Below are 25492 nucleotides of genomic sequence, written 5' to 3' on the forward strand. Positions count from 1 at the left end.
TTAATGATCAATGTGGATTCTACTAAATATTTGCTAGGAAAGACGGAGGAGTGGGTTTCCGTCACACACCAACATACAAACCAGTCAAAAAGCCCCCAGTCCCGGCTGGGCTGAGCCACCTCCAATGGCCTCATGTGCTCTATGTTTCTCCACATGGGTCTGAGTCCTGATGGGGTTTTCAAATATTTGTTTCATAATTAAAAGTCAGTTCTCTAGACCTGTACTTCCACTCAAGCTCTTACCCTTGGTGATCAAGAAATGTGGGTGGGTATGCTACTTCCCCTCGTTGGCTGGGACAGCTGGACTTTCTGACTTAAAAAGGGTCTTTTACCTCACAGCAGCCTACTTGCAGCTCCAAGCGGGTCCAAGGAGACCAAGGAGGACAGTTGCATTTGGAAGCTGAACGTCATGACTGTCCTGGAACAGATTCAAGGCATGTGTTGTCTTATCTCATCCCTCACTGAGGAGTGAAAGCCCTCTCCCCGCACTACCATCCTATCAAGCATTGTTCTTTGCAAAGTGCTTCCACATATGCTACCTTATTTCCTCTAACAATTCTGTGAGGTTAGTGATTATGTCCAATTTACAGAAAAGACAAAATCAGAAGTCATACAACTAAAATAGAAAAGATGGGACTAGATAAGAATTGAACGGATTAGTCTGGTGCAAAATTGTTTAGCTTTTTCCCATGGAACACTTACGATCTTTTCCCCCACCCCAAACCCAACCTCCACCCCCATTTGCTTTCTCCTGTAACAAAGTCTTTCGATCAGTATTCTCCAGGTCAAACACTGGGCACTACGCCCTTTAATCTCCAGGTTTCCCCAGCTTATTTTATAGTTAAGCTTTCTTGCAAGGCTCACAGTGGGGCTGCAGGTCAGCTTGAAGAGAGACAAGATCAACACTACTTGAAAGGAGTGGGCATTGTGCCCTGAGGTTTGTAATGCAACCTTGTATTTTTTTGCATTGTTAGAGAAAGGGGTTGAAAAGTCTTGCCAAGCCTTAAGGGCCAACGGCCTTGTTCTAAGAAAATTCCATTGCTCCAGGGCTGTTGACGTGAAGAGTGAGGTCTTAGGGTGTGATGGGGCGCAGTTGGTGGCAGGGAGCTTGGTAGAATGAGAATTGTGTATTTCATGGAGATCCTTGTATTCATTAGAACACAGAAATTTATGGTATTTGTCGATGATTTCTAAATCTTCATGTCACTAAATAAATCCTTTTAAAACTCAGGATAAATCTTATTATTTGTGTTGCCTTAGTGTTATTTTTAAATAACTAGATAACCCAAAGAAACAGCTCTTGGGTTTACTTACCTGTTCTGTCCAATTTTGTTTCCTTACTCATTTCTACCTTTATCTTTATTATTTTGATGGTCTTAATTTTTTTCCAATGGATTTTATTTAAATCTGTCTCGTTAAACGTTAACACATTGTTATTCTTTGTTTGATGTAAAAAAAAAGTCATTATTAAATGGAAGCATCTTATTAGTTGTTTTTTTTTAACAAGAAAACATTTTAATTTAACAGCAGAATCACCATCCATACATAACAGGTACTGAGTGGCATTTTTCCTATTGTTTTGGATCTGTGGCTGAAACTGAGGGCAAATGGAGCTAACTAAGCACCATGTATTCTAAGTTCAAAAACTTCTAGAAGCTGGGGTCAGATCCCTCACAGACTGCTCTGTGACACATGGAAGAATAAATCTGGCCCTGCCACTAACCTCAGTCTCCCAACCCCAGGTCAGTACAAGGGGAGGCCTGAGAAGCACCAGGAAGTTGACATCTCTTTGAGAAAGGAATGCTTCCAAGTAGAGGCTCTCCTCACATGCTTCTGAGGAGGAAGGAGCCACTGGCCCTTTCAATGGCAAGGTGGTTTCAAAATAATCACTTTTAAAGTTCAAGAACGGAGGATTGGCATTTTATTCCTGCTTGGATGTATGCTTACCAGTGGAGAAGCTTACATTCTCAACATCTTCTGTGGTAGAAATTTCCCATGGAAAGAGTGAGCACTGACTGAAGAAGGTCCTTAGGCTTGAGCCTTTTTCCTGGTACACTACCAATAGGGCCATCACCCAGACAAGGAATCCTAGGAGATGGGAGCTCTCCCGTGGGGGTTAGGGAATGGTGGAAGAGGTCACACGTAGGCCGGAAGACTCATGTCGCAGAACAAATGGGAGGGAGGGGCAACTTTTCGTAGGGCTTTCAAAAGATCTGCCCTGCAAAAGAGCTTGCATTTTGGATGGTGCCTTAGTTTCCTGGGGTTGCCTTAACGAGTCCCACAAATTGTGTGGTTCAAACAACAGGAATTCATTATCTCACTGTCTTGGAGGCCAGAAGTCCAATATCAAGGTGTCCACAGGCTGGTTGCCTTGTGGGCTGTGAGAAAGAATCTGCTCCATGCCCTCTCCTAACTTCGGGTGATTTGCTGGCAAATTGTATAATTCCTTGGCTTGTAGATGCATCACTCCGATATCTGTCTTCACTTTTACCTCACGTCCTCCCTGTCTTCACATCATCTTCCCTCCATGTAGGTCTGTCTCTGAGTCCAAATGTCCCTTCTTTATAAGGACACTGGTCATGTTGGATTAGGGATCACCATTATGATCTTATTTTAATTTGATTACCTCTCTAAAGGTCTGTTTTTTTTCTTCCAAGATTTTATTTAAATTCAAGTCACTTAACATATGGTGTAGTATTGGTTTCAGGAGTAGAATTTAGTGACTCATCACTTACATATAATACCCAGTGCTCATCACAACACGTGCCCTCCTTAATGCCCATCACCCATTTAGCCCATACCTACCCACCTCCCTCCAGCAACCTTCAGTTTGTTCTCTATAGTTGAGACTCTTATGGTTTGCCTCCCTCTCTGTCTTTATCTTATTTTATTTTTCTTTCCCTTCCCCTATGTTCATGTTTTGTTTCTTAAATTCCATATATGAGTGAAGGTATATGGTGTTTGTCTTTCTCTAAGTGACTTATTTTGGTTAGCCTAATATACTCTAGTTCCATCCACGTCATTGCAAATGGCGAGATTTCGTTCTTTTTGATGGCTGAATAATATTCCTCTGTGTGTGTGTGTGTGTGTGTGTGTGTGTGTGTGTACACACCATATCTTCTTTATCCATTCATTAGTCAATGGACTTTGGGGCTCTTTCCATAATTTGGCTGTTGTGGACACTGCTGCTATAAACATGGGGCTGCATGTGCCCCTTCAAATTACTATGTTTGTCTCCTTTGGATAAATCCCCAGTAGTGCAATTGCTAGGTCATAGAGTAGCTCTATTTTTTAACTTTTTGAGGAAACTCCATACTGTTTTCCAGAGTGGCTGCATCAGTTTGCATTCCCACCAACAGTGCAAAAGTGTTCCCTTTTCTCCACATCCTCGCCAGCATCTGCTGTTTTCTGAGTTGTTTATTTTTCATTTTAGCCATTCTGACAGGTGTGAGGTGGTATCTCACTGTGGTTTTGATTTGTATTTCCCTGATGATGAGTGATGTTAAGCATTTTTCATGTTAGTCTATTAGCCATCTGTATGTCTTCTTTGGAGAAATATCTGCTCATGTCTTCTGCCCATTTCTTAACTGGTTTATTTATTTTTGAAGTGTTGAGTTTGATAAGTTCTTTATAGATCTTGGATACTAGCCCTTTATCTGATAAGACATCTGCAACTATCTTCTCCCATTCTGTAGGTTGCCTTTTAGTTTTGTTGATTGTTTCCTTCACCATGCAGAAGATTTTTATCTCGATAAAGTCCCAATAGTTCATTTTTTGGAAGCATCTCATTAGTTTTCATAAGTTCTATTTTATAAATAGTTTGTAATAGTATTTTAATGTTGGGCAGCACAGAAATCTTTTCTAGTCTCCAATTGGTAGCTATTAAAAATCAAGATGGAATGTTAGTGAAACTTGCCAGTAATATTTATATCTGGGATTGCAGAAATGCATAAATCATCCTCATCCAGTCACTCTATACTTCTCTTTGAAGATTCCCACAGAGCTTTACAGAAGAAACATGAATCAAATGGGAATAAAATGGAAGCACCATTTTATTAATAGCTGAGCCAGTTCATAATAATGTTCATCAAGAGGCCCTGGAGAAGCTAGAATGGAGCACATAACTCAGGGTCAAACCCAACAGAGACCGTGCTCTAAATCCTGGGAGCCAATATTCAGGCATCAGGCTGGGAGAGCTGGCTGGGTTCTACGAGGTGCCCTGATGGTGCTCACCTGGGCATCAGCGGTCCCCAGACATGCAGACCTGGAAAAGGCCAAAGAAGTGAGCAGAACTCTGCAGCCACCTGGCTTAGGGGAGGAGTGTGGGGGAGGAGGAGGGTGGGCAGAGAAGCGTGTGGCGTGGGGAGAAGACCTAAAATTTCCCTTCCTCTATAGTAGAGGTTTTATTTTTGTGTCATAGTTTTGTTATTAATGTCTCCTTATGCTCCGTGGTCAGAGAATATGGTCTGCAAAAGGTCCGTGTTTCAGAACTTGAGATTTTCTTGCTGGGCTGTTCCTCTGTGCAAAATTTTCCTGGACATTTAAAAAGAAACGATTTTATACATATTTAATATATCTAAGAATTCAAACTTATATGTATTATTTGACATTTTTATAAACTTATTTGTTGTCCGTTTGATTGGTGATAGACCAGTAGGAACAGTTACAATCATGTATTTAGAAAATCAGAACATGATAAACTTTCATATTTCTTCCCTGCATCTTTTACCTTTTATTCATATAAAATGCTTCTCTTTGTCTCGTCGAAGGCTTAGCCCTCGAATTCCACTTTTCTGCTATGAATATTGCCAGGCTTTTATGTGTTTGCTTGATGTACCTTTACCCGCATTTTATTTAAAATTTTCTGAGTATTTTTGCATTAACTCTGTCTTAATCTGAAATTTCCGTGTTACTTCTGTCACCCTGTTTTATATTTTTTGTGTTAAAAAATATTTCTTTCTGTTTCAATTCTTCTCTTCCTCTTTCCTGCCTGCCCTCCTCTGGCGTTCTTCCCCCCTGTCACTAACTGAAATGTACACTTCAGTAATTTTTCATACATTCATAGAGCTGTGTGACCACCACGGCAGTCCGATCTTAGAACTTTATCAACATTCCCCTTTTCTGTGAAATTCACACAGGTGAAATCATAGAATATGTAGTCTTTTGTCTCTGGCTTTTTTTTTTTTAAGATTTTATTTATTTATGTGACAGAGAGACAGCCAGCGAGAGAGGGAACACAAGCAGGGGGAGTGGGAGAGGAAGAAGCAGGCTCCCAGCGGAGGAGCCTGATGTGGGACTCGATCCCGTAACGCCGGGATCACGCCCTGAGCCGAAGGCAGACGCTTAACGACTGTGCCACCCAGGCGCCCCTGTCTCTGGCTTTTTTGCACTTAGCATCTGGCTTTTTTGCACTTATTTATTCGACAGAGATAGAGACAGCCAGCGAGAGCGGGAACACAAGCAGGGGGAGTGGGAGAGGAAGAAGCAGGCTCATAGCGGAGGAGCCTGATGTGGGGCTCGATCCCATAACTCTGGGATCACGCCCTGAGCCGAAGGCAGGCGCCCAACCGCTGTGCCACCCAGGCGCCCCCATATTTTACTGTTCTACTCACCACGGGGTGGACCAGCTTTCGGTCATCACGAATAATGCTGCTAGGACTATTCTTGTACAATTATTTGTGTGGCCATATTTTCATTTCCCTTGGGTGGATTCTCAGGAGTGGACTCTGTGGTAAGATGTGTGGTAAGATTCTGCCTGACTTTATTTTTTGCTGATGAACACAAGTCGATCAGTAGACCATTTTTATCAGACACCACTGGTCTTCCGATTTCTCTCCATTCCTTTTTTTTTTTTTTCCAAACTGAGAAAGTCATCCTTTATGTAATTGGATATACATATAAAGTTGTTGCTTTAATTCAGACCTTTTGGAATGTGGGGCCCCAGTGTTTTTAGTTTTAATTTGTTTTAACTGAGATATAATTCACATAACATGAAATTTACCATGTTGAAGTATACAGTTGTGTGGTTTGGGGTATATTCACTATGTTGTAAAACCATCACCACTATCTGATTCCAGAATATTTTCATCATTCCAGAAAGAGACCCCATACCTATTAGCCATCAGTCCCAATTCCTCCCTCTCCCATCCCCCGAAAACCACACTAACCTACTTTCTATATCTATGGATTTGCCTATTCTGGAAATTTCATGAATATGGAATCATACAATATGTGGCCTTTTGTGTCTGGCTTCTTTCATTTAGCAGAGCGTGGTCGACGTTTTAAGAAATAGTGTATACCAGTTTACATTCCGGATTAGCAGTATATGAGGGTTCCAGTTCCTTTGGATAGTGCTGTAATGATTGCAACCTTTGTTATTCCCATGAAATCAAAACAGAAGAGATGTGCCTGCTTAGGAGTAAACACTTCCCTCTGACTTGTGTCAATATGGCAGGAGTGTGGACAAAGAGATGGGAGGAGGAGACTTAGCCTAATCCCATGTGGCTGGTGACTTTGTGTGGGGCCTTCTAGTGAGGTGGGAACACTCTGGTTTCATTTCCTTCCAGGGCTTCCTTGAGCTTTCAGGAAAGTCTTTCTAGTTTTTCCCACATTCCAGGTCTGGATTGAAGTGAGGAGAGAAATGGTACACTGGCTGATTTAGGAAATTCAAAAAGGCAATATGAAATAGCATCCCTCTCCAGGATGACTCCTCTCTCGCTTTTCTTTTTTTCCTGGAAGGAATGAACGGTGCTTTCCAGCTGAGCTTGCAAGAGTAATCTTTGTGATTTATGTGATGATCTGAGTTAGTCAGAAAAAAGAACACTTGCAATTCTGATAACCACCACTCTTCCCTGCCGCACGGCTCTCCCAGAGCCAGTCCCGTGGCTTCCGACTCCGGAGAACCGCGGCAGCACGGTGTTGCAGGAAGAATTCTGAGTTTGGCAGCCAGATTTGGTTTTGTGGGCTAGCTTTGTGAGGTGCCTTGGGGAATTACTTCCCTCAATGTCATTGCTACTGAGGTCAGTTATGACAGGTGTTAGAAGAACAAATATAACACAGCAGAAAAAGGAAGGGTGTTAAACCTGTGATTCGCTAAAGGGAAGCAAACAAACAAACAAGATGAAAGTTATGCCAGCATTTATTTCTTAAGTCTTTTGTGTTGGGCCCTAGAGCAATTAATAAAGACAAGTTGGATGGGTTTCCTTACAAGTTGAAAAACAAATATCTCTGATGCAAAAATATAGTGACAATGTCCTTGAATATACGTGGGCGGATTTTCCCAAAACTCACATCACTTTTTGGCTATCAGCTACAGCCTATGGGCTCTTGGAGGTGTCTTCCTGGAGGACAGTCCAGGCCCTATTTAAATCACTGTTTCCCTTTCTTACTTATTCTGTAGGTTTGGGTAGAAAGAGCAGTTCGAGAATATGTTCAGTAACCCAGTGCAACTAACAACATATGGCATGAAAAATAACGACATATTCAGAAGGCTACTCTCTCAGTGGAAAACACTGAGTTTGGAAGGAGGGCGGGCCTTCTCCAGTAACTGCAATTCAATTCAAATCAACTCCAAAGTATTTAAGTAAATTTATAAATGCATTTTTAAGAGTTCGTATCTCTCCAGCAATTTTGTGGGGACTTTCCTCCTAAGGCTATTATTACACATTATGATTTGCAGAAATATTTATTTATAAGCTGTTAGGCAGCTCTAAATTGTGTTCTATCATCTTCTGTCTTGAACATCAATATGTTAGCATTTTTCAAGTGATATATCATCAAAGGTGGCTAATGGCATCTGGTTCAAGGTCTCTTTCTTTAAGCGACGTTCTTCCCTGTGATCTGGGACATTTGAGAGCCTCCAGGTGCTCAGGGAGTGAGCATACACAATACTTAATGAGAGTCAGACAAATGTTCTGGTGAAAGAATTGTCTAGAGGTTGTATTGCTTGGTTCAACAGCTGTTTTTATTACTTATCATTTATATTATTTGATTTATTCTCACAATTGATTGTGATAAATGCCACAAACTCATGAAGGATATGCAGGAATAATTCTGTACGTTTGCCTCTAACTAATCTTCATTCTAGCAAATGTTGCATTCATGTAAATCAAATTCTCTTATAGCATAACAAAGAGTGTCTGATACTTGAAAATTAATATAAAAAAAAGAAACTATAGTGACATGCATTTCCCATTTACCTTTTTTACCTATTGGGAATAAAGATTATCTACACCTAGATTCTTTCATTTGCAGAGAAGGTCTCCAGTTAGCTGCCTGGAACTTTCTTTGTAATCTTATTAGTCAGAAATAAAATGCAAAAATTAAAACAGTAAATCAATTTATTTCTAATATTCAAAAATTTCAAAGTTATGAACCATGGGTTTTGTCTGCTTTTGATGACATTACACCTGGCGATTTAGTTCTTCATTTTAGTACGTGCTTGATCCCCAACTAAACTCAATATAACATGTTGTTTAAGTTTTTTGTTTAAAATTATGATTTTTGGGGGGCCCTGCGTGGCTCAGTCAGTTGAGCATCTGACTCTTGATTTTGGTTCAGGTCATGATCTCGGGGTCATGGGATTGAGCCCCGCAGCAGGCTTCACACTGACCGTGGAGCCCGCTTGGGCTTCTCCCTCTCTCTCTCCCTCTGTCCCTCCCCCTGCTTCCACTTGTGCACTCTCTCTCTCAAAAAAATTATTTTTGTATATAATCAAAGAAATTCAGGGGCACCTGCGTAGCTCAGTCGGTTAAGCATCTGCCTTCAGCTTAGGTCATGATCTCCGTGTCCTGGAAGCCTGCTCTTCCCTCTCCCTCTGCCTCTCCCCTCTCCCCTCTGCTTGTGCTCACTCTCATGCTCTCTCTCTCTCTGTCAAATAAATAAATAAAGTCTTTAAAAAAAAGAAATTCATACTATGTCATTTGTTAAGTAAGAGAAAATAGAGTTTTGCCTTTACATATTATGAAAATTATCAGACTATATTAAAATCAACTTTTACTACACTGATAAGATACTAAAGAAATTATTTTAAAATTAAAATTGCTTCTATATTATATACCATGCAAAAATGATGTTTTTTAATTCCTAAAAAATAGGGAAAATATATGAGTAATTAACAGAACGCATTAAATGAACTTTATAAAGAGCTGTAAATATATAAAAAGTACATATATGTGTATACAGATAGACAGATGATGATAGATACATAGATAGATAGATAGGAACCCTCTAGTTCCATCCACATGGTTGCAAATGGCAAGATTTCATTTTTTTGATGGCTGAGTAGGATTCCATTGTATATAGATAGATAGATAGATAGATAGATAGATAGATAGATAGATGATAGATACATAGATAGATGATAGATAGATGATAGATAGATAGATAATAGATAGATAGATAGATAGATAGATAGATGATAGATAGATAGATAGATGATAGATAGATAGATAGATAGATAGATAGATAGATAGATGATAGATAGATAGATGATAGATAGATAGATGATAGATAGATAGATAGATAGATAGATAGATAGATGATAGATAGATAGATGATAGATAGATAGATGATAGATAGATAGATGATAGATAGATAGATAGATAGATAGATAGATAGATAGATAGATGATAGATAGATAGATGATAGATAGATAGATGATAGATAGATGATAGATAGATAGATGATAGATAGATAGATGATAGATGATAGATAGATGATAGATAGATAGATAGATAGATAGATAGATAGATAGATAGATGATAGATAGATAGATGATAGATAGATAGATAGATGATAGATAGATAGATGATAGATAGATAGATAGATAGATAGATAGATAGATAGATAGATAGATAGATAGATAGATAGATAGATAGATAGATAGATAGATAGATAGATAGATGATAGATGATAGATAGATAGATAGATAGATAGATAGATAGATAGATAGATGATAGATAGATAGATGATAGATAGATAGATAGATAGATAGATAGATGATAGATAGATGATAGATGATAGATAGATGATAGATAGATAGATAGATAGATAGATAGATAGATAGATGATAGATAGATGATAGATAGATGATAGATAGATAGATAGATAGATGATAGATAGATAGATAGATAGATAGATAGATAGATAGATAGATAGATAGATGATATCTAAGGAAATACCTTTTGCTGAATATCATTGTGAATACGGAGTCTATGTTTGATGAGGAGCAGTGGAAGAGAGGAGAGGAGAGAAGTAATGGTGGAAACAAATCCTTGGTTTATGCTACCAAACTTGTCCTACACATCTCCTTTTAGTAAATCCTTGTGGTCCCACATAGAAAATTTACCTCTTCTCCAGGTGTCTCCACCACCTTCCCCCAGAGAATGGGATATGAGGCTCTGCCCCAAATACCCCACATGTGTTTTCTTTTTTCTAGGACTAACTCCTATTTGAGAAGTGAAGGGTTTGTTGGCAAGTGATACTCCTCTAGACCTTTCGAGGGTCAAGAGAGTAGGCCTGAATATTGGGTGCTTTATCTTTTTTCTCACGCTAGCTTCTTTTCTCTTCTACCACCTCTGAAGGTGACCCACATAGGCAGGCAGGCAGAATGTTCCCAGAGTCAGATGGACCGCTAATATGCATTGTATCACCAAAGAGTAAACAGCTGTCTTTGACATACGGACAGGGGTGTACAATGTTGGCATGGAACTTGGGCTGGTTTCCTGACATGAATCTCTTGACATGCTCTCTTGATTCTCAGAATAATATTTATTTCTCCAGTCTCTGGGTTCTACAATTTCAGAGTTGGCCTCCTGCTTATATTTGTCTAGATTAAGTATCTGTTCATAAAACCAGTCATTATGCAAGTGTCTAGTCGTTCCCCTCACCCACTATCCTGTGTCAGGTCCCAGATGTCTGGTTGAGAGAGGAAACAGGTGCCATCTCTGTCTAGACTCTGTGGGAGCAGGGTCCATCATTTCAGTTCCTTTCTGGTTTCCTGAGACAGCCTTGCCCCTGCTACGACTACCAGGTATACCTCAACTTGGGCATGGCTAACTATGAGATCTCATTGTGGGTGCAGTGAACCTTGAAATGGTCATAAGCAATGCATAAAAGTTACTCCAGTTCCTAAAGTCAGAAAAATGTCCCTTTCAAAACTGAGCAGTGGTCTTTAGAACTTTGCTAGGAAGTTTTGTTTTTCCTAATGTATCATGGTCCCCTGATGGTAAAAATCATGAATGTGTCAGTTTTTCATGGTATTGAGTTCCCTTTGCCTTGCTGGCTGGCTCTTGGAGGGCCCATAAAAGAATCCCTTTACCCAGCTACTTGAATGACATGTTATAGCCTACGAGAGATAAATAAAGGACCCAATAATGGGAACATCATGGCAGCCTGAAAAATCATTACTATCTATCATAAAGGGAAACTCACTTCCAAATGGACCACAAAAGCCAAAGATTATTCTTTCAATTGATTGTATAGTTAAACATGTTTGACAATAACCTGACTATAAAGCCTGTATCTGGCCTTATTTTACTTTTTTTTAATGTTAATGTCAGTCTTCTTTGCTAAAATATAGGCTCTGTGAGGGAAGAGACTGTTTCTTTTCTTTACCATTGTGTCATCTGTGTTTTCTGTTTACTAGGTGGTCAGTAACCAATATTGAACAGTAGGAAAAAAGAGTGGTCTAGTCAAAATTTTATTTTATTTTTTTCCATTTTTTAAAATTTAAATTCAAGTAATTAACATATAATGTATTATTAGTTTCAGAGGTAGAGGTCAGCGATTCATCAGTCTTATATAACACGCAGTGTTCATTACATCACATGCCCTCCTTAATGTCCATCACCCAGTTACCCCCTCCCCCCACTCCACCCCCCTCCAGCAACCCACAGTTTGTTTCCTATGATCAAGAGTCTCTTATGGTTTGTCTCCCTCTCTGATTTCGTCTTGTTTTATTTTTTCCTCTCTTCCCCTATGCTCCTCTGTTTTGTTTCTTAAATTCCATATATCAGTGAGATCATATGATAATTGTCCTTCTCTGATTGACTTATTTCGCTTAGCATGATGCCCTCTAGTTCCATCCACATGGCTGCAGATGGCAAGATTTCATTTTTTGATGGTTGAGTAGTATTCCATTGTATGTATACACCACATCTTCTTTATCCATTCATCGGTCAATGGACAGCTGGGCTCTTTCCATAATTTGGCTGTTGTGGACATTGCTGCTATAAACATTGGGGTGCAGGTCCCCCTTCAGATCACTACATTTGTATCTTTGGAATAATTACCCAGTAGTTCAATTGCTGGGTCATAGGGTAGCTCTATTTTCAACTTTTTGAGGACCTCCATAGTATTTTCGAGAGTGGCTGCACCAACTTGCATTCACACCAACAGTGTCAGATGGTTCCCCTTTCTCTGTATCCTCACCAATATCTGCTATTTCCTGACTTGTTAATTTTAGCCATTCTGACTGGTGTGAGGTGGTATCTCATTGTGGTTTTGATTTGTATTTCCCTGATGTCAAGTGATGTTGAGCATTTTTTCATGTGTCTTTTGGCCATTTGCGTGTCTTCTTTGAAGAAATGTCTGTTCGTGACTTCTGCCCATTTCTTGATTGGATTCTTTGTTCTTTGGGTGTTGAGTTTGATAAGTTCTTTATAGATTTTGGATACTATAGTCAAAATTTAAAAAAGGTTTTTTGTCATGAAAAGATATAAAGATAAGTATGGATAGAATTAGAAACATTGATTTATTTTCCAAAACACTATCAAAGGTCTCTCATACAAACTTTAAGCTAAGTATCAGAAGACAGAAAACAAAGGGGAAAAAAGGAAACATAAGAAAAAATGCAAAACATAAAATTTAAGACAAGATGCCAAATTTATCAGTAATGACAAGAAATGTAAATGGGTAAAATTATCCTATCGAAAGACAAAAATATTTGTACTAATTTTTTGAAGTTCTGCTATTTATTTATACTTAACATCACATAAATTTTATTGGTGTCAAACAGGCCATTCAAAAAGAGCTACTGTTATAAAATCGAAGCCATGAACACAGTGAGAGTGCTGGAGGTGTAGAAGTTTTAGTCTTTGTGAATAACCAATCATTTAAGTTGCATCCAAAAAGAACAAAGGAGGCAAGATTGAAAGTAGGAAGATAGAAACGTGTCATAGTGATACATTTTTAGAAATAGTACCACCTTCACCTCTAAGTAACTTTCAGGTGATAGCTATTTTATGGGCACCGGAAATTCATAATCAAAATTAAATTACCCAAAAGGCATAGATGAAACATTCACATAAATACAACTTTGTATAAAATGCTTCTAAATAGGGGCACCTGGGTGGCTCAGTTGTTAAGCGTCTGCCTTCGGCTCAGGGCGTGATCCCGGCGTTATGGGATCGAGCCCCACATCAGGCTCCTCCGCTGGGAGCCTGCTTCTTCCTCTCCCACTCCCCCTGCCTGTGTTCCCTCTCTCGCTGGCTGTCTCTATCTCTGTCAAATAAATAAATAAAATCTTTAAAAAAAATTTAAAATAAAATGCTTCTAAATATGTAGAACTATACTTAAATCCATCATACCGTCTGGGTTGAGGGTGGAAATATAGGCAGAGGTTGGGTCCTGAATGGACTTGTAAACTATGTTAGATTTTTCCTTTTAAAGGCAATGGGAGCTATGTAAAAGCTTTAACTATAGGAAGAAACATAATTAAATTTGCCTTTTAAAAGGATCATGCTATCAGTCCTACAGAGAATAAAGAAGATCTAGAAGTACCATGGAAGCCAGTTAGGACGCTAAGACAAGAATCCAGGAGGGAGACAATGCTGGCCTACATAAGGTGGTGATAGTGGAAAAGGAGAGGAGTAAATGCATTTGAGAGGCAGTTAGAAAGTAGAACAGATAAGATCCAGTGATTGGTTGTGTGGGTAAACACAGTAGATTTTATTTCCTAAGATGGGTCCCCATCCATATCAAGAGATGGAGCCTTTCTCCACCCTCTTAACTCTGAGTGCTCCTAGAGGCTACTGTGACCGATAGAACGTAGAAGTAACTGTGTCGGTTCCAAGTTAGTACCCAACTAGCCTGGCCACTTCCTGTCTCTTAGAACCTCTGGGTAGGAAATATGACTATGCAGAGAACAAGCTGTGAAAAGCCCAAGGCATTGGAGAGACTTTGGAGAATGAGATGCCATGCGAAGAGAAAAAGATTGAGGAGTACTGAGGTGTCACACAACGTGAGTGAAGAAGACATCTTGAAAGTAGATCCTCCACCCCAGGAGGTCCCGACTGATACCACGTGGATCAGAGATGGACTGCCTAGCCAAGCCCTTTGTGAATTCTGACCCACAAAATCACGAGTAAAATAAATACCTATTTTTAACCACTATGCGTTGGGAGTAATTTTTTATGCAGCAATAGATAGCAAACACAGGGAGGGAGAGGGGAAAATGTAATAGGAATGCCTAGTTTATGGTGGTGCCTTTTTCTGAACTAGAAGATGGTTGGGAAGATGATTAATTCACTTGAGTGTCATTCATCAATGAGAAACCCTTGTGGACTCTCCAGTAGGTACAGAAGGAGTTGGCAGAGTGGCTAGAGTGAAACGAGAAGATGCAGAATCCCCAGGAAACCAACATAAGAGAGAGGAAAAGGAAGAGCTTGTTAAGAAGGTCATGAAGGAGAGGCCAGACCTCAGAGGAGTGTGGAGATTCAGAAACCAAGGGCAAAAAGAGTTTAAAACTTTCTTAAAGAAGGAGAGAAAGATGAACAATGTCACCTTAACACGGAAGAGATCTCAGATTTATATGGATGCCGAAGTGCCCATCGGATTAGCGACTGCAGGATGGGCTTTAGGCAAAGTGATGGGAGAGAAAAGCAGACTGAAGTTCATTAAGGAATGGGAGGAGGTGAGGACATGAAGACGGAACGCTGACAATATTTAAGATCAGTTTGACTATAGGAGAGAAGGAACAGAGGGATGTATCTTGATGAGGACAGGGTGGTTGAATGGTGCTTTTTTTTTCTTTAAAAAAATGATATTTGTCGCAGTTAGGGCTGCTATTGTTTACTTGTCTTCTGGCTTCTATGTTGCTGTGAGAGGTATGAGTGTCTCCAAGCCCTAAGCCTTTCCTGGGTGGAAATCATCTTGCTTCTTCTTGGCTTCCCCTGACAGGCTCCCCACTTTCCTCCCATCTTCTTTCTCTTCCGTCAGCTTTCCATTTAAAAAAATAGTTCTGACACCTGAGTCTATTATTTCCTCTACAATTCTCTTTGTGGGTTTATGGCTTTTGAAAAACATTCCTTTTACTGTCATTTGAGTGGGTTTTTAACGTGTCCCATTTGCCTTAATTGGAATCCCTTGCTCATGGAATACTACCACCACCACCTATGGGGCCAGAGAGGCAACCATCATACATTCCCCGAAACAGAAATCTTACGGGTCCTATTGTCTCATGGCAATGGAAAAGGAGAGGTAAAAGCAGAGATAACAGGACTTAGCTGGGACCTAGAAATGAGGCGCAGTGGGTTTGGTGTAAACCAGGGGCTTCTTTCCCTCATGGTCCTTTGGTACCAGCAACTACCAAATGTGGGCACAGTTGGTGGCCGTGAGGAAGTCGATCTGAGCCAGATGGCCCTCCCTTCGTGGTCTTGTTTTGGTCCCCTCCCTGAGCTACACAGAACTTTGTGGTGAGTGGAGAGGTGTCATGTGGTGGCCTTACTCTCCCTTCTCTGGTGATATAACCAGTCCTTCCTGCCCAATGCCCTCAAGAACGCAATTACTCTGGGGGAGGGGATGAGGGACCCTTGCCCAGCAGACATGTTGTTAGTTCGTGGCCTCATTATTATGGTAATGATACAGGTTTTTTAGACCTTGTCACAGGATTCCCCTGCCGTGACTCTGCTTCTGCTAGGCAGTGGCTCCTGTTCTCCGGGCTGAGTCTAGACAGGGACCAGACTTCTGAATCCTCCCTGGCATGGACCAAGTGTGCTCATCTCAGCTCCATGCACCCGTCTTTCTGGCGTATCCTCTGACAGCCTCCTCGCGACCATCCTCCTCACCAACTCAACCTCCGCTTCTCCATTCTGCTGTGGGAAGCGAATTATTCTTCCTGAATACAGCCTCTTATCTTTCTTAGGATTAAATCCCAAATAGGAACAGCCAAGATACGTCAACAATTCAAGTTCCTAGTTAACATTTATCGGAGTTCTCCCGGCGTGTCAAATGCTGCCCAAAGCACGCTGTGAGGAGTGACCCCTTTCATCCTCACAACACTCGATCAGTCATGTTTCATTGATTCTGTGAATTCGTTTTCACATTTTAACATCTCTAAAACCCAAATGCATCTTATAACAAAGAGAACACTTGGTTTAATTGATAGCATTTTTTTTTTCTTTCTCAATGGTACATAAAATAGTGCTGTTATTCACTTTAACGACGTCATGGCATCTTAGAGTTGATTCTAACAGCTCAAATGTGCTACCTTTGTGAACTCCAGTCTGGGAACCACTAAGTTAGAGAAGGTCTGATGTCCCATTGTGGGATTCTTTTATATTTTAAGGCCTCAGCAAGAACAGACATTTACTCTAATACTGGGCCCTGCATTGTCCTTTTAATTAAGAACACTGGGCTTTCCGTTTGGTGAGGGGCAGAACTCTCCATCAAGCCTGCTTTTGCTACCAACAGCTGCTGGAGGGCTGGGCAGTTAACTTTACAGATGGCATAACAGAAAAAAGGAAGAGAAGATTCTCACGAATCATTTATAAACCTCAAAGACTGTTCTTTTGGCAGTCTTACTTTTAAAGGCTCTGCCCCATATAACCTCGTTAGAAATTATAAATTAAATCCCTTCTACTACAGTAGAGACACAAATTAAAGATTTGGCTTCCTTTTAAAAATTCTTTTCACTTGTGGAATGTGATTTTTAAACTATGACTTCATACCTACTTGGGTTTGGGATTCATAAATGCTGTCTGTGTTTTCCCAGAACTCCCGCCATGAGGATATTAGGCGGAAAGAGGCTTTGCAGGGTTCTGGGCATGCAGGCAGCAAAAGTGAAAGGAAAACTAAGAGGGAGAAGAGTGCCCACGAGACTGTCATGGGCCCATCCTCAACCCACCAGGACCACGTGCTCTCCCGCATGAGGGTCAGGAGGAAATATCTCGTGAGACCCTTCACCTTCCTCCCACTGCTGGAGCCGAGCCTGCCCCTCATGCTCAGATTACCCCTCATGTGAGGACAGGGGTCCTTGACCAGAAGTTGGACATCTCTTGCAGTTGCTGAGCCTTGTGGTGGTTCCTCGGTGTTTCTGCGTGCTGGCTTCTGGCCTGAGTGGCAGCTGATATGTGAGGTTTGCTCCTCTCTTCACAGGGAGGTGTGGCAGCCAGGAGAAATGGGGCAGACAAGTTCTTTGGAGACTATGTTCTTGAGTTCTTTCTAGAACCGAGTCCGTAGTCCAACATCATTCCATTCCTGTGCCTGGCTAAAGAGCCATAACCACGTAGCAAGAGAACCCGTCTATCCCCAGGCTGAGCCTGCAGCTTAAGACAGTGACTCTCTTTATGCTGGATAAGGCCATTGAACATGCATCTTGCTGCTCCAGAACCAGGGGAAGCTTGGAGCAGTGGCCTGCCTGGTCAGAGAAGTACCATCCTTCTCTCACCTTACCTGCTAAGAGTAAAATGAGGAAGGGGGCTCACACTATCCATCTGTAAGCCTGTAGCATGTCTGTTGGAAAAGAATATTCTGTGGGAGGGGTGGAGGTGTGTCTGAGGGTTTTAGTAGAGTGGGTGGGTGCTATGGCTTTTTGTTTTTTTTTGTTTGTTTTTTGTTTTTTGAGATTCAGTGCAGTACAGAGGTTAAATCACCAACTTTGGAACCAGACTTCCTGGGCTTCAAGCCTGGCTTTATTCCTAACTGGCCGTGTGACCTTGGGCTAGTTACTTGATCTCTCCGTGCCTGTCTTCTTATCTGTAAAATGATGGTAATAATAATAATGCCTCTCTCCGTGGGCTGATGTGAACATTAAATTACTAATCTATGTAGAATACATTATACAGTGCCTAGCAACGGTGTTAGCAATTGCTCGGTGCCCTTAGCTGTAGATGCATCGCCGCCACTAGAGGGAGCCGTGAGCCCTAGGGGCACGATCCCTCCCCTTCCCCGGATTTCCGGGCTGAGGAACTCGGCCAGGAAAGAGCCCCGGCTCTCTCCCTCGTTTGAGTAGGAAGAATTTGTCATTGCTGGAGAATCAGCTGACCGTGGTGCAGGAGAAGGGCAGGGTGAGGCCAGGCCGCAGAAAGGCCAAGCAAGCCGGAGTTGTCCTCTCGAGCCCGAGCTGGGGCCTGGGATAAATGTGGACCCCACCCCACCCCCACCCCGACTCCGGGGCAAGGGGGGTAACTGTGGAACTTGGGCTTTTGAGAGAGTAGCGCCCATGCATTCCCGCCTAGGCTCCCTGAAGCAGCCAGAGAAAGGGAGTCAGCAGGAAGGACCCCTGGCCTCAGAGTGAGGAAAGAGCATCACGAGGGAACGCGGCTTGAGTCCGCATGAGGGAGCTGGGAAAGGCAAGAAGAGACGAAACATGGAAGTGGAGAACTGAAACCAGATACAAGCCAGGACCTGCAGGGGAGGTGAGAGGCAAGACGAGAGCGAGTGGCTTGAGGAGGATTGTCTGAGAAGCACACGGCGGGCGACAGGAACATTGCAGGAGGCCTGCTTCCAGAGGCTTCGGGGGGCGGAAGGAGCCCTCCTGGGAGTCTCTCCCGGGCAAGCCTCCTCCCCTGCTGTGTGACCCTCCGTGAGGGCCTGAGGCCTCGTGGGCCGTCGCCGTGGTCTCTGTCTTGTAGAGAGCTTTCTACAAGATAGCAGCGGGCCCAGACCGGTGCTGCCTCTCTTCTCGCGGCTTCGTTTGCTGTGCCCCTGGCAGGAACCAAACGGGGCTCCCAGCCGTGGCCTGAGACCTTTCGCAGTTTGCACAGCCAGTGGCTCCCGTCTCACGGATTTCCTTGCTGCGCCTCTTTTGGACCACTTGCCCCCTCCCCGGCTTGCTCTGCCCGGCAGTCTCGGGACTTGGCAGCATTTTCTGTGTGTACGTGCGAGTGTGTGGTAGGGAGATGCTGACATGAGAGACGGAGCGTCCGGATTGTGACCGTGATGGGATCTTCGTCTCCGCAAAGTGGGTGAGGGCCCTGAGAAAACTCATCGTATTTATAGAGACAAAGAAATGTGACATTTCTCACACCCGAGTGTGGCGCTGTGAAGCTCGCATCCGCTATCCTGACTTCCCAAAACTGCCTGTGTTCCGATGGGGGCACTTTGGGGTCGAACTTGCCAGGCCTTGCTAGAGGTTCCTCCTCTGTGCCTGGCGTTTTAGTCCTTAGCACTACTCCTGGCTGAGAGGTGTTTCTGTAAGAGGAGGCGAGCTGTACCCCCGTTGCCTCGCTGACACACAGCCTGCAGAGAGCTGGGCCCCGGCAGCCCTCGCGGGGCAGCTTCGCTCTTGTGGTTTCTCATCTGGTGTAACAGCTGCAAGGGGGTCGGTTTTCTCATGTTTTCTCCTCGGCTCAACGGCCACTCAAGGCACATGGCATGGTGTGGTGTGGCCTCCTTCCTGGCTTCCTGCCTCCTCTTGCTGGCCCAGAGTCTTCTGTTCTCATAGAAGCCGCTCTGACCTTGGTTGATCCACAGCGACACAAATGAGGGAAACACCGTGGGTCCCCGCGTCCCACGGCCAGCCTTGCTCCCGGGTCCCTCTGCTCCGTATCAGAAGGTGGGAAACACTTCCCAAATTTCTTCATTTTGTCTTGGAGAGAGTAGCCCCGTTTCAGGAAGTGGGACTGTCAGTTGCCTATCAGAAGCTTCCTTCCTTTAGTCTCTATATCCACGTGCTCAGGCCAGGAATCTCCACATCATTCCAGATTCCTCTCTTTCTCTGACCCTCCTCATCCAGTCCCTGAGCAAGGCCTGGCGGTTCTGTCTTCCTGAGGCATCTCAAACCGCAATGGACGTATTTCACTTTTGTGACAAGAACAAAATAAGCATGTGGGTGTGTGCAGGGAGCAGTTAGGGGCAGTTTTTCTAGTTAAAAAAGGCCAGAGACAAATAACCCAGTCAAAAAAATGGGCAGAAGACATGAACAGACACTTCTCCAAAGAAGACATACAAATGGCTAACAGACACATGAAAAAATGCTCAAAATCAGTAGCCATCAGGGAAATACAAATCAAAACCGCAATGAGATACCTAACCTTACACCAGTCAGAATGGCCAAAATTAACAAAACAGGAAACAACAAATGTTGGAGAGGATGTGGAGAAAGGGGAACCCTCTTACACTGTTGTTGGGAATGCAAGCTGGTACAGCCACTCTGGAAAACAGTATGGAGGTTCCTCAAGATGTTAAAAATAGAGCTACCCTATGACCCAGCAATTGCACTACTGGGTATTTACCCCAAAGATACAGATGTAGTGAAAAGAAGGGACCCATGCACCCCAATGTTTATAGCAGCAATGTCCACAAGAGCCAAACTGTGGAAGGAGCTGAGATGCCCTTCAGCAGACGAATGGATAGAGATGTGGTCCATTTATACAATGGAATATTACTCAGGCCCATAAATGTGAGGGTGGAATTCTGCCAGATTGTGTTAATCTCAGGTAACCTGGCGGTTTCCCTGGAGACAGAGTAGCTCAGGCAGTGCCAACAGAGGCCCGCCCGGGGCAGGAGACTGATGGGTGGTGAGGACTTCTTCCTTGGGTCTGTGGCTCAAGGGCTGGTCTCCTTCAAGGCAGGGACTCTTTCAGACAAGGCCCAGGAGGGGGGGCCTTTCCCGAGGAAGAAGGTGGGGGCAGGGAACACAGGGTGGAGGAGAGGAGTTTGCTAGCCCCACAAGACCATGACCCCCTGGGAGCTGGTCAGAGGCTGGGTCATGAGAGGATCCAGTGAGAAGGGCCTTCTTTCTGATCTGAAGACTGGGGTAATCATGAGGGCACGAAGAGATAGCCTGCTGCCATACCTGCTAGGTGCTGGATTCTAGCTGGCGCAGACATATTCCCCAGCAGCTGGGAACTGGGGAGACCAGATAGCTGCCTCAGGTTCCTCACGGATGTTGGTTTCCCACCCCTAGAGATGGCTTACTAACAGCCCCAAAAGGAAACCCTTGTACTGACCCCCCCTCCTCCCCCAACCCTTCGGCCCAATGAGAGGATACGGAAATGGTGACAAGACCTAAGACTTTGGAGTCTCATTTCCTGGGTTCAAATTTCCAGCTCTACCACTTATTGGCTGGTGAGTTTGGGCCAATTACCTAACTCCCTAAGCCCTTTTTTTTTTTTCATTTGAAGAATGAAGGAAATAATATCACATACCTTGTAGATTGTTATGAGCGTCAAATGAGATAATGAAGTGTTTGGTGTAAGGCCTGGTCAAACAAAATAAATGCTTAACAAATTTTAGCTGTGATTACCAGCTCCGCAAGGAGATGCCTAGGGCAGAGCGTCTGTTCTAGATCCTGAGTAACAAACGAGAGGGCAGAGTTCTTTTTTTTATATATAATTTTTAATTTTTTTAAATTTAAGTAGGTTCTTCGCCCAACGTGGGGCTCGAACTCACAATTCCAAGACCCAGAGCTGCACGTTCCACCGACTGGGCCAGCCAGGAGCCCTGAGAGGGAAGAGTTCTAAGGTAATGCAGGGCCTGTTGCAAAGGGCCTTCCCTGGCGCCCCCCAACTATAGCATCATCGTGGTGGAAGGGAATGGATGCAGAAGGAGCAGCATCCCAGAGGCCTAAAGCTGCTTGGACTCTGCTCCCATCCCAGACCTTCGGGGCACCCCAGGTTTGCTGTGCCCCAGAAATAGAAAAGCTCAAATTTCCAGAAAAATCATGGTGAAAGACAGTCAACCTCAGGAAGTTGATAGAGGTTGACTGACATTAACTTGAGCCCAAAGAGGGAGACACATGGCCAGAAGAAAGGGGAGAAGTAGCTATCTGCTGGCCAGTGCTTGGGGCTGCTTCTTTCATCTTGGCTTCCACTGCCCAAAGGGGTTCATGGCTCATCTCTGGGGACACATGGACAGATGGGGGCAGTGGGGAGGAGGAGGGGAAAAAATCCACGTCTGGGCTCACGATGCTGGCACTGCTCCACGGGAAGGAAGTGGTTTCATCGGTCTGGGGCTTGGTAAGCCCAAGCTGCCATAGCTATCCACTTAGCACAGAAAACAGGCAGGAAGAGCAAGAGAACTGAGAGGAAGAGGAAGGTCATGTACTGTGGTGGTGATGCTGTTGGTTTTACATCATTCAGGGCCAATTACTAGCTACATTGATGAGGGGGCTGCCTTTTGACAACCCCAGAGCAGGGCCCCAGGTGACTCACCCATAAATGGAGTGAGGGTCTTGTTTAAGGTCAGTAGCAAATCAGAGTTAGGGTTTGTGGGGCAGGCATTTCATTAGTGGTGCCCACGGGAGGAAAATCCCAGCAGGCCTCTCTCCTGCTTGGCTCTCGGTGGCTTCTCAATCCCCAGTGGCTCCCCAAGCTGTCTGGCCTTGCTGTGCTGTGGGTGCTCCCCTCCCTCCCTCTTTATCCCTCCCAGCTTCTTTGGAGGTCACCGTCAAGGACCCCATGCCCTAGTTAAGGCTTGAGTGCAGTGTAGAGGGAAATCTCCCTGCTTCTTCCCCTAGAAGGCCAGCACACAGACTGTCTTCCCCTTAATGATTTTATCCCTACTCACGAAAGAAAAATAAGCAGCCTTGCAAAACCAACCCATCTGGGAGAGTTACAGAATTTATGCGATTTTTCCCACTCGGGTCTCTGATCCATTTCATTCACTCCTTCATTCATTCATGTGTTAATTCATTTATCCGTTCAACAAGCATTTACTGAGCACCTGCTGTGTACCAGGGACTGGCCTAGGTGCTGGGGATACAGCAGCCAACAAGGCAGACGCGGACATGTCCCTGCCCCCGTGGCGGTCCTCACTCCCCTGAGAGTCAAGGAGCCTCTGCATTTGTGTCCTCTGCTATCTTGATTCCCACTGGGAGGCACTGCCTCCAAGAGCTTGCATTTTAGGCCTGGGGCAGGAGTAGGCAGCCTGAGCTGTTGACCTGGAGCAGCGAGGAGCAGTGCAACCGGGGATAGACGTGCTAGTCTTGTTGGAGAAAAGCCAGAAGTTAGGGCCAAAGGGGTGGGGCCGTGGGTAGATCTAAGGTGTGGGTGCGGGGCTGCAAAGTGAGTGGAGGCATTTGGAAGAGGTCAGGAGACAGAGGGTAGTGGAGGTGGCTGTTGAAAAGCAAGGGTATCAGGAGCCCATCCTGCTGCGAGCTGGCTGAGTGGCAGGAAATCAGGGGTTTGGTTATGGTAACAACAAAAGCATCATAACACTTGCTGTCAAGTGTGCATGCAGTGCCCCCAGTGTCTGCGTGGCCACCAGCCCGAGCAGGTTATATTCACCGCCTCTCGTGAAGAGGTAAAGGGCTGGGCGGGTCTTCTGGTCTGAAGCATAGAAAGGAATTCACCAAACCTCCCCTTCCTAGACTCTAGCCAAAAGTTAAGACCAAGCTGAGCCCACCGCCCCCCAACCGCCCCTACTCCCCACTTCAAGCTCTTACTATCGCCTATATTTTGCAGTGGATATTAAGATAAAACAAAGGCAGAGTAACAGCGGCCTCACCTCAAGTGGGCAGTTAGCATCTCTGAGCAACTCACCTCTTTACTGAGCCTTTGTACGTTCCAGGAATGATTCTCTTTGGGCATCTCTGTTGAAGGGGGCACAGATTCAAGTGCGTCAGGGGCCAGGCAGGAAATATAAATGAGTGTCGGTGAAGAGAATGGACCCTCGTCTTCAGAGAAAACCCATGGGGACTGAGGCCATTTGGGAAGTGCTTGCCCTTCAAAGCATGAAGCCCAACGGCCAGGTCTTCTGTTTTGTTTTTGTTTTCAAGAGAAGACAGAAATCCAGATTATAATATGAAACCTCTACATTGTTAAATGTTGACAATTCCTCTCTGGAACTTCTGTTATAGAAATCAAATGAAACACAGCTGAGAACTGTCCATGTGCCCCTCGGCCTTGCAACAGCTCAGCAGTATCCACTCGGAATCTGTCCTTGGAACGCCTTCCCCTAACAGGTTAAATCCTTCCACAGAGATAGTAATACCTTTAGGATAGTGATAATACCGCTTTTTACCAGGTTCTAAAGTAGCTTGGAATTTCCATTATCTACTGACTTTGGGAGAGGTAGGACGGGAGGAGTAGGGAGAAGATGGAAGCACTGCGGGGAAGGCGGCTGCGGTGTTCTGGGCCTGCGTTATTGATACCTTATCTCATTCAGTCCTCCTAGCCTGTGGCGGAGATACTTCTCCTGTTTTCCAGAGGAGAAACCGTTCCTGAGGTCACTCAGACTCAGAGCTTTTGTATATTCTGGAGAACTGAATATTTCCAGTATATTCTGGAGAACTGACTGGAGGGATATCCGGGCCCATGGCCTCAGGAGAGCTGACGCAGCCAAGCTCTCGCCCTGTGTCTTGCTGGACTCACTCAGTGTCGCGGTGCTGAGCATGCACTGAGCATCAGGCAGCTGGGGCCGAAGGGACGGAGGGAACGTGGGCATCGTCCACAGTCCCTGGGGCAGCCTGGCTTCGCACACAAGCATCCTTCACACATACCTAATGGGCACTTGCTTTCTGCTCAGCACTGTTCTTGGAAGACTGAACAATGTAGAAGCCGCTGAGGACCCCATTTCTCCCTGCAGAGAGCTTTCAGTCTGACGAAGGAGACCCAGGACCGCAGAGGACATTGGGTTGAGGATGTGAAGAGCAACCTGTTTCCAAGTGCATGATGAGGGGGTCAGATGGGCCCTCCCACGAAGACAGAATTGGAAGGTTACTCAGAGCTGGGGGAGGCCCCGTGAGTAGGGCCATTGGATGTCTTCTTCAGGAATGAGGCCTAGAGGAAGGAGCCAGGCACCAGAGCTGCTCATTCGGTCCCGTTCAAATCACACATCTGGAACACTATTCATACAATAAAAAGGAACAAAATATATACATGCTACAACACAGATGAGCCTCAAAAGCATTAAGCTAACTGAAAGAAGCCCGACACAGAAGGTCACACGTTGAATGATTCCATCAATATAAAATGTCCAGAAAAGGCCAATCCATAGAGACAGAAAGTAGATTAGTGGTTGCCTGGGGTTGTGGGTAGAAATGGGGATTAACTGTAAATGAGGATGGGAGATCTTAGGGGATGATGGGAATGTTTGATCCTCGGTTGTGATGCTAGTTACACAACTCAGTAAAATTATTAGTGAATCTTAAGGTATCTAAACTCATTTAGACACACACAGGCCTTGAGGAAGGCAGAAGCACGGCATCTTTTAATACAAGACGAAAGAGGAAATTAGCTCAAGCCCAGATGGGCTCTGGGTCTCAGATCTCGCACCATGTCATCAAACCTGATCGGACAGTTGGACAGTTTGTAGCCTCGAAGGAAGAA

General features: G+C 44.0%; 1 protein-coding gene across 4 annotated transcripts in view; it reads left to right on the forward strand.

The window, feature by feature from the left end:
* Positions 1–25492, forward strand: part of SUSD1 (sushi domain containing 1) — a 226011-nt gene that overhangs the window by 158072 nt on the left and 42447 nt on the right. The window contains exon 17 of one of the 4 annotated variants that reach the window (XM_087869474.1): positions 21581–21686. The exons of 1 other annotated variant lie outside the window; for it this stretch is intronic. In XM_087869474.1, the coding sequence (XP_087725600.1) occupies positions 21581–21669 (89 nt within the window). In that variant the 3' untranslated portion in view covers positions 21670–21686. Of the gene's footprint in view, positions 1–14112; positions 14381–21580; positions 21687–25492 lie in introns of those variants that run through there. 2 more of the 4 variants (XM_087869475.1, XM_087869476.1) reach the window with 2 other exon arrangements.

Source organism: Ursus americanus, chromosome 18, assembly GCF_024610735.1.
Source record: "Ursus americanus isolate L20-20 chromosome 18, mUrsAme1.1.p, whole genome shotgun sequence".
Taxonomy (NCBI): Eukaryota; Metazoa; Chordata; class Mammalia; order Carnivora; family Ursidae; genus Ursus; species Ursus americanus.